We start from the raw sequence: 16,079 nt of genomic DNA on the forward strand, positions 1-16,079 counted from the left end.
ACACCTCTGGGTACCAGTAAATATATATATATATATATATATATATATATATATATATATATATATATATATATAATGAAACAATTCCCATTTGAAAAGGGCTTATATTCTAATAGAGGAAGACAAATACATATATAATTATATACAAGATAAAAATAAGTAGAAATACAAAGTAGCTAAATTGAAAGGTAATTTTGTAGTTGAGGGCACCAGTAGTTGAAAGGATCACAAAGGCTTCAAACATAAGAGTGCTTGAACTGTTTTGAAGGAAGAGAGGGAGGTAAGGAGGTTCATTCTAGGCCTAGCAGAAAGCCAGGGCAAAGGCAAGGAGACAGGCTATGGAATGTCATGGTGAGGAACAGTGAGAAAGTCAGTTTAGCTAGATTGCAATATGGGAAGGGGGGATTAATGCCTAATAAGGCTAGAAAGACTGATTGGGGTCAGATTGTAATGGTTTTTGTTTTTTGTTTTTTGTGGGGCAATTGGGGTTAAGTGACTTGCCCAGGGTCATACAGCTAGTAAGTGTTAAGTGTCTGAGGCCAGATTTGAAGTCAAGTACTCTTGAATCCAGGGCTGGTGCTTTACCCTCTGTACCACCTAGCTGCTCCTGTAATGGTTCTTAAAGACAGAGTTTATATTTTATCCTGGGGAAGAGGAAGCCACAAGAGTTTATTGAGTAGGGGAGTGACATGGTCAGATCTGTTCCTTAGGCAAACCCCCTTTGCAGCTGAGTGGAATATGGATTGGAGCTGGTAAATCAATTAGAAAGCTATTGAAATAGTCCAGGTGAGAGGTGATGAAGGCCTGAACCAAGGCAGTAACTATGTGAGTAGAGAGAAGGGATAAGGTGAAAGGGATAATGGTTTTTTGTTTTGGGTTGGGTTTTTTTGCAGGGCAATGAGGGTTAAGTGACTTGCCCAGGGTCACACAGCTAGTATGTGTCAAGTGTCTGAAGCTGGATTTGAACTCAGGTCCTCCTGAATCCAGGGCTGGTGCTTTACCCACTGTACCACCTAGCTGCCCCCACAAGGGATATTGTTGAAGTAGACATAGCAAGATTTAGGAACTGATCATATTTAGAGGGTCATGTAGAGTGAGTTGAGGATACTAATGAGGTTACAAACCTGGGAGATTATCTTCTGCAATGATGTTGAAGTTGGTTATTCTTTTTTTTATTCTATATTTAAGCGGCATGAGTGCTAGAGTTGCACTCAATATCTTTTGTACCTCTACAAAGACCTTCACTGAGCCATGTTGCCACACTGGTTTAGTCCCTAGTTTCTCTCTCTCTTTTTTTTTTTTGGTGGAGCAATGGGGGTTAAGTGACTTGCCCAGGGTCACACAGCTAGTAAGTATCAAGTATCTGAGGCCGGATTTGAACTCAGGTCCTCCTGAATCCAGGGCTGGTGCTTTATCCATTGCACTATCTAGCTGCCCAGTCCCTAGTCTCTTGATTTCAAACTAACTAACCCAGGAAGACCTGGGGTTCAAATCCTGTCTCAGGCACTTATTAGCTATAGGACAACTCACTTAACCTCTATGCTCCAGTTTCCTCGTGTGTAAAATGAGGGGGTTGGATTGCATGACCTCTAAGGTTCCTTCCAGTTCCAAGTCTTTGATCCTATGAACTCGGCAGGAGAACCTCCCCTGTCTCATTTTCCTCCAATTTCATGTTTTCATGAAAGTGAGAATGTTAGTTTTAAAACATACTTTGCTTCCTTTCTTCCCTTCAACAGGATAAAAGGCAGTTGGGTTATAAATAGATTGGATTTTGGTGCTTCTGAAATTACTGATTGATGTTTTTGCTGTCCTTGTACTTTTGACTTCCTGTATGGAAGGAAAAAAACACTGAGCAACTGTGGGAGGCACTTCTGGACCCTGGATGACAGCATCATGGCTTCTGGAACTAGGGGAACAGTATGGGCCGAACAGAAATGTCCTGATGCCCTTGGGAGGTTGTCTAATGTGCTCATTCTGAGTGGGGGATTTCCAGAGGGGTGCCCTATAAAAACTGTTTGAGAAGGTTTGTCTGAATTTCTCCAGGGGTTCAGTGAAGATTCATTTTGTCAGAATCACAAATACAATATTCATGATAAATATTTAATTAATTCACGTTAAACTAATTAAATCACAAAATAACAGCACTATGAATAAATACATCTGAAAAAATTTCCTGATTTCTAAAGGGTCTAGGTACCCTGGTGCAACCATTACAGTAGGCTGACTTTAGACAGGAACAGCTAGGTGGTAAAGTAGATAGAGTGCCAGGCCTCGAGTCAAGAAGACTCATCTTCCTGAGTTCAAATGCCCCCTCAGATACTTATTAGCTATGTGGCCTTGGGCAAGTCACTTAAACCTGTTTGCCTCCATTTCCTCATCTGTAAAATGAGTTGGAAAAGGAAATGGCAAAAATCCCCAGGATCTCTGCCAAGACAACCCCATATGGGGTCACGAGTCAGAAATGACTGAACAACAGACTTTAGATAAAACAAGTAAAATAGACTAAGCAGACTCAAAAGCTTTCTCATTTTATTAGAATTCTTTTTTCAGTATGTGATTTAACAAGATAATTACAGTCAACAAACATTTATGAAGCACATGCTAGGTGCTGGGGAGAGAGAGAGGGGGATGTATGTATACATATATGTATATAAAGCATTGGGTAAAAGGCACTAATAGTGGGAAGGATCGAGAAAGGCTTCTTTTCACATGGAAGATGCAGCTGGAACTGAGCTGTGAAGGAAGCTAGGGATTCTAACAGGCAAAGGAGAGGACAGAGCACATTCCAGATAGGAGGGACAGCTGATGCAAAAGCATGGTGATGGGAGATGGAAACCTGGGTGAGGCAAGTTTAGCAGAATCATAATGTATGTGAAAGTAATGAGTGATAAAGGTTAGAAATGTAGGATTGGGCCAGATTGTAAAGGATTTAAAATATCAACCTGAGCTTCCATTTGATTCTAGAGGCTAGGAGTTATAGGGAGCCACTGAAGTTTACTCACAGCAGATCTGTGCCTTAGGGAAAATGACTTTGTCAGCTGTATCAATGATAAATTGGAGTAGGGAAAGATTGGAGGCAGGAAGACTAAACAGGAAGTCATTTCAATAGTCTAGATGAGAAGGGATTAGGTACCTGAACTAGAATGGTAGCCACGACTGGAGAGAAGTAGGCAAGAAGACAGATACCAGAGTCTATTGAGGTAGGAAAAAAAGAGATTGGGCAATTGAATGGATCTAGAAGTCAAGGTAAAGTAAGGGATTGATGATAACACTGAGATTATGAACCTGGGAGACTGGAAAGATAATGGAGTTTGGAGGAGGAGACGGGTTTGGAGATAGATAACTGAGGTCTGTTGTGGACATGTTAATCCATACTGCAGCAGTCCTACCTAGGAAGAGGACAGGCTTGCAGTTCCTGTCCCTCTCAATGATGTGACCACTCTGAACTATAAACTAAGACATCAGAGTTACATCTGCCAGAGAACCTGAGAACAGGCTGGTGTTAAAGCAAAGACCAAGGTAGTGAAACAAGGAAGCCATTTTCATTTTTAAGGTCAAGACATGAAGGGTTAGATCTGATGGGGGTCACTCGCAGATGATAAATGATGTCACTGCAGACCAGTCAGAGGGCAGACAGGCAGGAGGTAGCATCAAAGGCTGAATCCCAGTCTGGTGATGGTTATTAAAACTCTCTTCAACAGACAGGAGGAAGTTAAGAGGCCGCTCTCCTTCTTCAGGTCCACACAGGAAATTCGCTAATGTTAGAGAGTGCTTTGCATATAGCAGGCTCTTAGTAAATGCTTGTTGGATTGTCTGTGTGTGCCAGCAACCAGTAACAGTCATTTTTATTAAAAGTGTCAACTTAATGGCAAAACCCTCAGGAGGGTTCAGTACTGAAATGCTGACTTCGAACATGTTATTGACAAAAAGAACATGGAAGAAATCTGGATCCTTTTAATTCATTAAAGATATCAAATCCAAAAACAATTCTAGGTTTGGCTACATTAAAGAGAAGCACAAAAACACTTGAAACTTCATCCTGATGAAAATAGGTCTATGAAAAGTCTTAGGCATCCTGTAATTCCCACACAGGCCCCCAAAAAACAAGAAACAAAAAAAAACCCCAACCCAACCCTAAACCAAGGGCATTTTAGGAAGGTAGTCATGGGAGGTCTTTAGTCACGGCAAAAGGCTCAATTTAGGAAGATATGTATGTCGACTCAAAGCTTCACAGATAAGAGCCCATTTTTTGACATCTAAAAGAAAGGCCCCTGCTACCTCAGTGGTCATTTTGTTACCTAACTCAGTAAAGTGCCCTTGACACTGTCAATGACCTTGACATTGCACTGAGTTACAGAGGCCAGGCCAGTTGGCTTCCATCTCAACTTTCTTGTCCAGTCACCATCCTCATCATTTTCAGGGCCATTTCTCCTTGGTCTGATGGAACCTGAGAAGAAAAACAAGTCCAGATATTAGCGTTTATGGCATTGCTATTGTTGGGCTCAGACTGGGGACTTGGGGTTAGGGGGTGGTGTCCAAGAGATCACAGGCTTTTAGACAGAGAACTGGAAGAGAGCTCGGAGACCACTTAAATTGCCCGACTAACTGAGTTGTGAATACAAATCTAGCACTCTTTCCAAACACCATGGTTGTGTGTGTGTGTGTCTGTGTGTGTGTGTAAGAGACAAAGGGGGGGAGGCAGGCAAAGGGAAAAGGAGAGGGAGAGGGACAGGCAGAGGAGGAGAGGGGAGGAGACGAAAGACAGAAAGAAGAAACAAAGAAAGGATAAGCACAAGTATATCCGTGAAAACACAAGCTTAAGTGAAATAAGGTTCTGGAGGCTGCTGCTAGCCACCTAACTCCAGATATCAGATCAATTTTATGTCAGAGCTTTGCAATGTTAGAGTAGCATTTAGTTTTTTATTTTTAAGAATATTTTAATTTTACTTTTTCTCAAGTGCACATAAAACTAATTTTTAACATTTGTTTTTTAGTTCTAAATTCCCTCCCTTCTCATCCCCCCTCCTTGAAAGGGTAAAGCTTTTTATATAAATTGTACACATACAGTCATGCAAAATCTACTTCCATATTGGCCGTGTTGCAAAAGAGGATACAGACAAAAAAAAAAAAAAACAGAAAAAAACCCACCCAAATACACAAACCCAACAACAACAACAACAAAACCTCAAGAAAAACAAAGTTTAAAAGTATGCTTTAATCTGCATTCAGACTACATCAATTATTTCTCTGGGGATAGGCAGCACTTTTCAACGTAAATCCTTTGGAATTTGTCTTGGATCATTGTATTGCTGCGACTAGCTAAGTCAATCACAGTTGATCATTGTACAATTTTGCTGTTAACACAGTTGTAACACAGGTTGTTGTTACACAGTTGCACATAGGTACAATGATCTCTTGACTCTGCTCAATTCGCTTTGCATCAGTTTATATGTCTCTCCAGATTCTTCTGAAACCATCCTGGGTAGCATTTATTTTAATGTATTAAATTGGTCAGGGCAACATTACATAGGTTATGCTATAAAGCAATATGATATTAACCACAAAAATCATACTTGGGGCATACTTTTCAAAGGAGTTAAATTTCACATGGCAAAGAGACACCTACTCTTTGAGGGGTGTAAGGGGAGGGTCAGTGTTCTTTTTTTTTTTACGGGGCAATGGGGGTTAAGTAACTTGTCCAGGGTCACACAGCTAGTAAGTGTCAAGTGTCTGAGGCCAGCTTTGAACTCAGGTCCTCCTGAATCCAGGGCTGGTGCTTTATCCACTACGCCACCTAGCTGCCCCTAGTGTTCTATTTTAAAAGAGTCATTGAAAACCTAGAAATTATCTGAAGAAAAACCAATAGAAATAATTGAAGGAATGGAAAAGAAAAATTTTTAAATGGTCTGCATGTATCTAATGTCTTTTCCATGTAAAGAACCCATAATGAATGACTTGTGCCATCTGGTTGTCCCCTCAGCAATGGTGATCAATTGTGCTCAGTTTCTGCACTCCCTGCTGGTTCCTACAGCAATGGTTGCCAATTCATCGCTGTATCCCTGCATTCTCAATGCTTACATTGAGACCCTGGGACTCTCCTTTACTCCACCCCAGCTAGCTCCTTCTCTCTGGTGCCCCTATGCTCCAAAATGCCTCCTCCTTCCTTGTACACAGCCCAAACTCCCATTCCCTCAGTGAATAACATTTTAGTTAGTTGTTAAGAGGAAAGCATTTGATTTCCCGAATTTACTCAACTCCACTCTGTTCACTTTTTAAAGTAAAAAACAAGCATTTATTAAATACCAACTCCATGTCAGACACTATTGAGATGAACCTTCTGGGAGCTTCTATGTTATCAGGGGAGATAACACAGACATGTTTAGATATATACAAAATAAGTGCAAAATGGCTACCAGGTGATTTACCTAGTAGCTTGTTAGCCTCAAGAATGATGCCTCTCTAAGGGTGAGATTTCAGTAAAAGCATCAGCACCAGTCCTAGCACTGAAGAGTTTAGAGAGACATTTTGTTGTTTTTCATCATGTCCAGTTCTTTGTGTCCCCATTTGGGGCTTTCTTGGCAAAGATCCTGGAGGGGTTTGCCATTTCCTGCTCCAGCTCATTTTACAGATGAGGAAACTGAGGCAAACAGGTTAAGTGACTTGACCAGGGTTACACAGTAAGTATCTGAGGCCACTGCACCACCTGGCTGCCCTAGAAAGACACACAGACCAGTCCATCATGGTTGCTCTGGATAGAGCATTTGGAGGTTTGCTAAATGCTGTACACACATTATCTCATTGGAGCCTCACATCACTCACACAAGATAGGTACATTGGTTATATTTATGCCTCTTTTACAGATGAAAAATCTGAAGCTGAGAGTGGTCCCTCAGCCAGCACATGTCGGGAGAGAGATTTGAATCCAGATGTTTCCCGAGCCCAAGGCTAGGACGCTTCCTCCTGTAGTCTTCTGTTTCTCTAATATACCAACGCATGCCTGTCAAGGGGTCACATGCTTTTCAATTTTGAACAAAAGATGCATATTTCTTACCATGTGACCGGCCTTGAGAATCCAGAAGAAAGCAAGGTTCTTGTGGGACTTAAAGAAAGCAGATGTATCATAAGACTCAGGATTAACATAGAGAGGCGTTCTCTTCATCTGATTAAAAGTACTCAGCTCAGGCCACTTCAGTTTACGCAACCATGCCTCCTGACCTGTCAGTGACGAGAAAGACAAAGAAATTAACATTATCAGGTGTCTCCAACAAGACTCTCTCCTATTACTGTCAATGACTGACTACGACAGGGCTATAACCCATAGAAATGGACCCCCAGGTCTATTTGCACTGCAGAGAAGCACAAGTTTCCATTTTTCCATGTAATTGCTGAGTCAAATATCTCTACCAACCTGATACAGCATGAAGAGACTCCCCTAACTGTACTGGTAAGAAGCCAGCTGGCCCCCATAGACAAAGAGCAGCTATGTGGAATGATGACAGTAGTTTGCTGGGCACTTCTCAAATCTGAAGTGGGCACCTGGCCCCCTCCTACCTTTCCAGTCTCCTTCCACCTTTTTCGTCTCTATTATCCAGTGACATTGGCCTCCAAAGGTAGGAGTGGAAGCGAGGCACTATCCATCCTGACACTTCCTGCCTTTTCTCTTTTTTTTCCCCACCCCAGTCATCATCCTCCATTCAGCTACAAAAGTGACTATCTTAAAGCATAGGTTTGACCATATCTATTGCACCCACACATACACACTCATTCAACTTCAGCGTCTCCAAGATCATATGTAAAAATACATATGTTTTTTAAAGCCCTTCATAACCTGCCTTCTTCCTACCTTTCTAGGCTTCTCACACTTGGCTCCCTTCTACTATACACCTTAGTTACCCTGGCCTCCTTCCTGTTCTTTGAACGAGAGACGCCATCTCCCAACTTTGTGCATTTTCACTGAATGTTCCCCTGGCCTGACATGCTCTCTCTCCTCTGGGCTTCCCTGATTTCCATCAAGTGTCATCTCGAATGCCACCTTCAGCAAGAAGCCTTTCCTAGTCACCTTCTCCCCCATTAAGATGTGAGCTTCTTGACAACAGTGACTGTTTTTGCCTTCCTTTGCACCCCCAAGGCTTAGCATGGTGTTTGGTACATGGTAGTTGCTTAATAAATGCTCTCTGAGTTGAAAGGCTGTAGGGGAGAGGAAGGGAGTAGAGACAAAGTATTCCTACTCCTTTGTCACAAGGTTTGAAAGCTGAATGGCAGGCAAGACCCAATAGCAAAAAGATAACCAACTTCCCAACAAACTTAATATCATCAATTCCACTTGCCTAGTCTGTGAATTTTCATTGTCTGTTTATTTTAAGATCAATTCCTGAAACTCTCTCTAAGTTATCATATCTCCCTCTCTATCCTCCCCAACCATTCCCACCCAAAGTGTCCACTATGAGATTCGTCTCCCCTTCTCCATCCTCCTCAATTTTCCCTACCCACGGTGTCCACTATGAGGTCTAATTGCCCGTTGTAAATTATGACATTGATGCCAGCATCCAGCAGTTCATCTACGATGTTAATCACAGGCTTCATGAAGTCCTTCTCCATCATCTTGAAAACTAAATTTGACTGTTCTGCATATGTAGAAAGAAGAAAAATGGATTAGGCTTGAGTTAATAAGAATAAAAAGAGTCATTGGATACATGACACAGTAGTTTCTGTATCTAATTTACTTGTTCTTGGTTAATATGGTCCTGACTCAATAAATGAATAAGTGTTGATTAAATGCTTCTCATGTATACACTGGGATGAAGGTTGGGGATACCAAAAAATCATCCTGTCCTCAAAGAGTTTACATTCTAATAGACAGAGACAATACTTATAAGAAAATGGTAGCTGGAGAGGAGTATTTTAGTTTGGAAAGTTACTAGGTTGGTGAATAAAGCCATTGGGAAGTAGATCACACATTTTCCAGTACTGATTTCATTATGGCTGCAGAACTGGAAGGGGTATGATACAAGAAGGTGGCAGGGACTCATGGCTGAGAGCAGGCTGAAATAGTGGGCAGTGGGAGAGTTCACCAGCTGAGCCTCAGGATAAGAGTTCTAGAATAAAAAGGTTATGTTATCAGGGCATGGTTTCTGGCATGCATAACACAACCTAATCCTGTGATAACCAAGGACAGAAGGAAGGATAGGCAAGTATAAAAAGTATAAAAAGAACCACTACCCTGTTTCATCCAAATGTCTGGTAATGACTTGGCAGATTTCATTCTATCTTACTATATAGAGAAACTAGACCTTGGACAGAGACTAAGAAACCAGAGGCCTCTAGGTCTCCATAAATCATTTTGTGCTAGCCACTAGAAAACCTTAGTAAGTTAAGCCAATTCATATAGCTTCAACCATAGCGTCTCCTTAAAAAAGAGGCAGAGAAAGGCACAATGATGGGCTCCTGAGGCAAAGTGGCCTAAAAGAAAGAGACTTGACCAGGGATTGAGAAGTCCTGGCTTTGCACTAGCTGTGTGACCTTGGGCAAGTCATTTATGTCCTCTGGACCTAGGTTACAGCACTTGTAGAACAGAGACAATTCCTTACAGGTTCGAGGGGATAACAAATGAGCTGACAGAAGAAAGCACTTTTAAAAAAATTTTCTTATTTTAAACAAAGCACTATACATACATATGCACACCATCATTATTATCAGCCCTGTTTAAGGCTTTACAAGGAGATAGCTACACACCTATGTCACAAAGGTGTTAAAAAGAGGAGGAGAAGGAGGAGGGAGAAGAAGCAGTGTGTTTGATAAGCCCAAAAACACAAATGACTAGGCAAAGGATTATAACAAGGACTGCTGGCAAACATGAAAGCAATTTAGCAGAAAAATTACACTTAGCTCAACATTTACCCTATATATCACAATCAGCTCCAAGTAGCTACCTGACCTAAATACAAAAGATCACATAATAAAAAAGGGAGAAAAGGAAGAATCTTTCACATCAATGGCAATAGCCAAACAGTAAGTCATAAGAGATAAAATAGGGGCAGCTAGGTGGCGCAGTGGATAAAGCACCAGCCTTAGATTCAGGAGGACCTGAGTTCAAATCTGGCCTCACACACTTGACACTTACTAGTTGTGTGACCTTGGGCAAGTCATTTAACCCTCATTGTCCCACAAAAAAAAAATTAAAAAAATATATAAAAAAAAAAAAGAGATAAAATAGACAATTTTGCTTGCATAAAATTACAATGCTTCTGCATGAACAAAATCAATGTACCTAGGATAAGAAGTCGATAAGCATTTATTAAATGCCGACTCTGTGCCAGGCACTGTGCTGTGTTTGGAAGGGAAGTCTGTTATCCAAGATATATAGACAACTGACACAAATATAAGATGAAGACCCTGATAAATAAGTAGTCAAGGGGGCAGCTAGGTGGCGCAGTGGATAGAGCACCAGCCCTGGAATCAGGAGGACCTGAGTTCAAATCCGACCTCAGACACTTGATACTTACTAGCTGTGTGACCCTGGGCAAGTCACTTAACCCCAAGTGCCTCACCAAAAAAAAAAAAAAGTAGTCAAAAGATTTGAACAAAGAATTTACAGAAAAAAAAACGCAAATGATGAGCAATTATAAGAAAAAATGCTCCAAGGCACTAATAAGAGAAAGGGACATTAAAAGAACTCTGAGGTTTTACCTTATACCCCATAAATTAGTAAATATGATAAAAAACAGACTCAGTCCATGTTGGATGAGTTTTGAAAAAGGCATTCTGATACACTGTTGGTACAGCAACAAACTGATCCAACCATTTTAGGGGGAAAAAAATGTGGAATTACACAAGAAAAATGATGAAATTGTTCCTACCCTTTGCCCTAGAATTCCCACTAGAGGCATAAACTCTAAGGACAATTACAGAAAGAAAGGCATATGGAAAAAATGATGCATAATAGCATCCTTTATGTTAGCAAATACACTGGAAACTAAGTGAATGCCCACAAACTGGGGGATGACTGAATGAATTGTAGCATATGAATGTAATGGAATATTATTGTGCTGTAAGAAATAATATGAGGAATTCAGAGATATGTACAAAGACTTGTATGAAGAAAGGAGAGCAGAACCATAAAAACAACATAAACAATCAATACAATAATGAAAAAAAAATGACATTAAAAGCCTGCTGGGGCAGCTAGATGGCACAGTGGATAGAGCAGTGGCCCTGGAGTCAAGAGTAGCTGAGTTCAAATCTGGCCTCAGACACTTAACATTTACTAGCTGTGTGACCCTGGGCAAGTCACTTAACCCCAATTGCTTCACTTTAAAAAAAAAAAAGCCTGCTGAATTCAAGTAGAAATCAATCTTGGTTTTAGAGAATGAAGAACACATATATCCTTTTTCTTGGTGGAGGTAGGGAACCTATGGGTGCGGGAATATTATATACTTTCTCAGCCTTTTCTGCTTATTGCTTTGTTACAAAAGTAGGTTCAAAGTGGGGATAGGATACTGGGAATTAAATAATAGGCACTGATAAAATATGGAAGAAAAGTATACTGTAAACCTTAAAGTTTATAAACATAAACGTGAACTGTCACCTCCAAAATCCTCTACAAACAGAAGCTAATAATATTAACACATACTTCCCCAGGTGATGTAATCTGGAATGATTTTGAGCTTCTTTCTGATGGGTCCATTCATGAGTACACTTAACTTATCCTGGTGTAGATTTCTCACATGGTGGTGATAAAGTCGATCTGAAACAAAACAAGTCTGCATTGAGTCACTGGACTGAAAATGAATCCAAAAGGAAAAAAAAAATTTGCATGACACCCGCTTTTTCACAAAGACTCCAAGGTGAAACTACTTGAAAGATCAAGTTACAAACATCAATAAAAAGTCTTGTAGCTTCAAGGACACTGATGTGGTAGGGTTAGAGTTTGGGTAGCAGGATTTAGGCTTGTAAAGGGAGTGTTTTAGTTGGAAGATAGGAAAGGATAATCTTGGCTGACCTACAAAGAAATACAAGTTGAAAGTGGAGATGGTGTGTTACTTTTGAAAGGTGCACTCCATTTCTTTGTTTTCAAACTCTAAGAGAATCAAGGTTAGCAATAGGGATGCTGTGGGGTGAGGAGGGAAAAGAGAGGTAGCCACACCTGTTGAGGGGCACTGATGAGAAGTGTTTGAGAGAAGAGCGGAGAGCTGAGATTTGCAGTCCCTGGGGATAGTAGCATCAGAAAGCAGCCTGGAGGCTGGTATGTGTTGACTGGGATTTGAGAAAGAATCTCAGCAGTTGTAGTGGGAAGATTCTGCCTGTGTGTGTATTCCCATAAGATTAGAGGGTCAGTAGGAAAGATGCTCTGGCAAAAGTCTAAGTTAGCAGGTACAAGGGTCTGTTCAGAGCTTTAGAGCCCTGACAGTGTATTTAGAACTTGAGCTGGGGAAAGAGGGTATGACGTGAGACCCTGAGCACTACAGAAGGCTGTGTGTGGCCTGCTTGTACCAATAGACTAGCATGGAATGAAATGCAATGGAAAAACTATGAGATCAGATTCTATTCAGTATATAGCTGAATCCTGGGCTTGGGAGCTCCCTACTGGTCAGTTATGGATGCAGACTTCCTGGGGTAAGGGAGGCTACAGTCTTTCTTATATGAGAAATCAAGTCAGGGGGCATTTATTAAGTACTTAGTATGTGTCAGGCACAGTGTTAAGCATGGGGGATACAAACAGAAGCAAAGAGAGATAATAACAAAAACAGCTGACCTACAAAGTCAATAATGTGCAAAGAGGTGAGAAGTCAGTTAAAAAAGACTTTCAGCTTGGAAATTATGCATCAATGAGGCATTTGAACTAGATGAAGGGCAAAGCAGACAAGAATTTTCCAAGCCTATTTCCTCTCATAAGATTATGACATCAGTCAGTCAATCAACAAACAGTTACTAAGCACTTACTGTATGCCAGGTATAAGCTGGGTACACAAAGAAAGGCAAAAATGGTCCCTGACTAGTTTCCCAGGGTATGTATGCCCTGAGGTCACCAGGCCCCACTCACCTAGATGATGCTGGGTAAATTCTAGGCTCATCTTCATTGAAGACTCAGGGGGATTTTTATTTAAAATGTTGTAAAAGTTCACTTCATCTGTATTCTGAAATTAAATTAAAAGTTGTGTGGTTCTTACTTGCTTGTCACACAATTTTTTCTTTACATCCTGAACCTGTGGGTCTGATGGCTGACTTTATCCCTGAACAGACTTCTCACCTGCTCCACCAGCACTTCTGCATCTGCCCACAGCTGGGTAGCCCATTCATAGAGTCCCATATTCATAGCACTGAGAATTTTCTCTCCAATTTTTGTCAGTTCTGTTAGACTCTGGTCATCCAGAAGAGACTAGAATGCAAACAGAGAGGAAAAAGAACACTGTTAATTTAAAAGGCTAAGCATGGTTATGTTCTGGCGATGAGGATCCTGTTGGTCTCACAAAAAATTTTATTCACCATAGTAAAATAAAAGTGTGAAAAATAAATATCAAGCAATTGCCTGAAAAAAAAATTGGGGTGGGGGGGTGGGAGTGAAGATACCTAAATATAAAATGTTATATTACAAAAATAATAGAGAATAGAAAAAAGTATCATTAAGATCTGTGGTTAGGGGTAGAATTTTTTACCAATCAAGTAATAGAAGAGATCACAAAAAATAAAAAGACAATTTTGATTAAAAGAGATTTGCATATATTAAATCAATGCAGCAGAAAGAAGGAGAAACTGTCAAGTGGGAAGAAATCTTCACATCAAATGTCACTGATAAGAGTCTGGCATCCAAGATACAAAAGAAAGTGATACAAATATTAAGGCTCAGTCATTCCCAGTGAATAAGTACACCAAGGCTATGAATTAAACAGTCTCCAAAAGAAGAAATTCAAGTCAAATGATGACACAAAAAAAGCTTTGATTCACATATTTTTGTGTGTTTTTTTTCCCAGGGCGATGAGGGCTAAGTGACTTGCCCAGGGTCACACGGCTAGTAAGTATCAAGTGTCTGAGGCCAATGATTCACTTAACAAGAGAAATGTGATTTAAAACAATTGTGAGCTTTCACTTCTGTAATGATTGGAATGACGCCACCTGCTGGAGACTTACTGTAGAAGAGTTCTGCCCATGAAACGAAGGTCTTTGAGGGCAAGACCAGGAATCTTTTCTTTGGCGTCAGAAAATGACATTGGCTAGTGGGAGGAAGAAGGAAGAGACTAGCACTCTGTCTCGCACTCTTTCCTGAGGATGCTGGTGGAGAAGGGAGGGAGAAGTGCGCTCTCCCTTTAATAGATAGGAATCTAGGCCTTTCTCTCTTTACCAAATTCTTATTCTCCTTAATAAATGCTTAAAAGTCTAACTCTTGCTAAAGCTTATAATTTATTGGCGACCACCCATTGGATATTTTAGACATACTAGCTAGAATTTTAGCCCTTAACACTTCACATACCCTAAGTCAAAGACTTACTTACAAGACTTACTCAACAAGCAATTTATTAAGTATCTGCTTCTTTCCAGGCACTGTGATAAGCACTGTAAATACAGATACCAAATATACCAAAATATTTATAACATTTTTCTATGGTGGCAAAGAACTGGACACAAAGTGAATACCTGATGATTAGAAAATGACCAAATGAATTGTGGCATATAAAGGTAATACAATATTATCATGCCATGAGAAATGATGAAATTCAAGAATTCAGAGACACAGGCATACTTTGATGACCTAATACAGAAGAACAGTAGAAGAATCAAGTATACTTTTTTTTTTTTGTGAGGCAATTGGGGTTAAGTGACTTGCCTAGGGTCACATAGCTAGTACAGTGCCTGAGGCCAGATTTGAACTCAGGTCCTCCTGACTCCAGGGCCAGTTCTCTATCCACTGCGCCACGTAGCTGCCCCTACTTTCACAATGACTAAAATAATTTAAATGAGACAAACACTAAAATATAATGGAACTTTAGTAATTATAATGAGCAATCTTGGTCCTGACATATTGATCATGTAACACGTTCCCTTCCTCACTGAAGGAGTAGGAGGATATTTAGAGAAGACTTAAATGACATTGTCATTGGGAGTGTTCAGTGTATTGGTTGTTTTTGCTTAACAGTTTCTTCTTTGGTACTAGGGAGGTTTTAATGTGGTGGTGGTGGTGGTGGTGGTAGTGGAGGAGAGGAACAGGAAGGGCCTCTACCCAGATATAACTATGACATAAAAAACAAAGAGCATCAATTAAAAAAATCTCTTAAGGGAAGGATTTCAATGCAAAATAGCTTAATTGTATTTATTCATTTATTTTTGCAGGGCAATGAGGGTTAAGTGACTTGCCCAGGGTCACACAGCTAGTAAGTGTAGTAAGTATCAAGTGTCTGAGGCCGGATTTGAACTCAGGTCATCCTGAATCCAGGGCCAGTTCTCTATCCACTGCGCCACGTAGCTGCCCCTACTTTCACAATGACTAAAATAATTTAAATGAGACAAACACTAAAATATAATGGAACTTTAGTAATTATAATGAGCAATCTTGGTCCTGACATATTGATCATGTGACACGTTCCCTTCCTCACTGAAGGAGTAGGAGGATATTTAGAGAAGACTTAAATGACATTGTCATTGGGAGTGTTCAGTGTATTGGTTGTTTTTGCTTAACAGTTTCTTCTTTGGTACTAGGGAGGTTTTAATGTGGTGGTGGTGGTGGTGGTGGTAGTGGAGGAGAGGAACGGGAAGGGCCTCTACCCAGATATAACTATGATATAAAAAACAAAGAGCATCAATTAAAAAAATCTCTTAAGGGAAGGATTTCAATGCAAAATAGCTTAATTGTATTTATTCATTTATTTTTGCAGGGCAATGAGGGTTAAGTGACTTGCCCAGGGTCACACAGCTAGTAAGTGTAGTAAGTGTCAAGTGTCTGAGACCAGATTTGAACTCAGGTCATCCTGAATCCAGGGCTGGTGCTCTATCCACTGTGCCACCTAGCTGCCCCCAGCTTAATTATATTTAACTGATGACAGCTGCCTTCAGTCAAGTGGTTCATATGCTGGGCAAAATGATAAATGTGA

General features: G+C 40.4%; 1 protein-coding gene across 1 annotated transcript in view; it reads right to left on the minus strand.

The window, feature by feature from the left end:
* Nucleotides 1–2,512: 2,512 nt before the first annotated feature.
* SCPEP1 (serine carboxypeptidase 1) overlaps nt 2,513–16,079 on the minus strand; it is a 31,879-nt gene continuing 18,312 nt past the window's right edge. The window contains exons 8-13 of the mRNA XM_044005508.1: nt 13,247–13,375; nt 13,040–13,133; nt 11,630–11,743; nt 8,487–8,624; nt 7,052–7,215; nt 2,513–4,447 (exon numbers count right to left, since the gene is read on the minus strand). Of these exons, the coding sequence (XP_043861443.1) occupies nt 4,382–4,447; nt 7,052–7,215; nt 8,487–8,624; nt 11,630–11,743; nt 13,040–13,133; nt 13,247–13,375 (705 nt within the window). The 3' untranslated portion in view covers nt 2,513–4,381. The remainder of the gene's footprint in view (nt 4,448–7,051; nt 7,216–8,486; nt 8,625–11,629; nt 11,744–13,039; nt 13,134–13,246; nt 13,376–16,079) is intronic.

The sequence above is a fragment of the Dromiciops gliroides genome, chromosome 4, assembly GCF_019393635.1.
Source record: "Dromiciops gliroides isolate mDroGli1 chromosome 4, mDroGli1.pri, whole genome shotgun sequence".
NCBI lineage: Eukaryota > Metazoa > Chordata > Mammalia > Microbiotheria > Microbiotheriidae > Dromiciops > Dromiciops gliroides.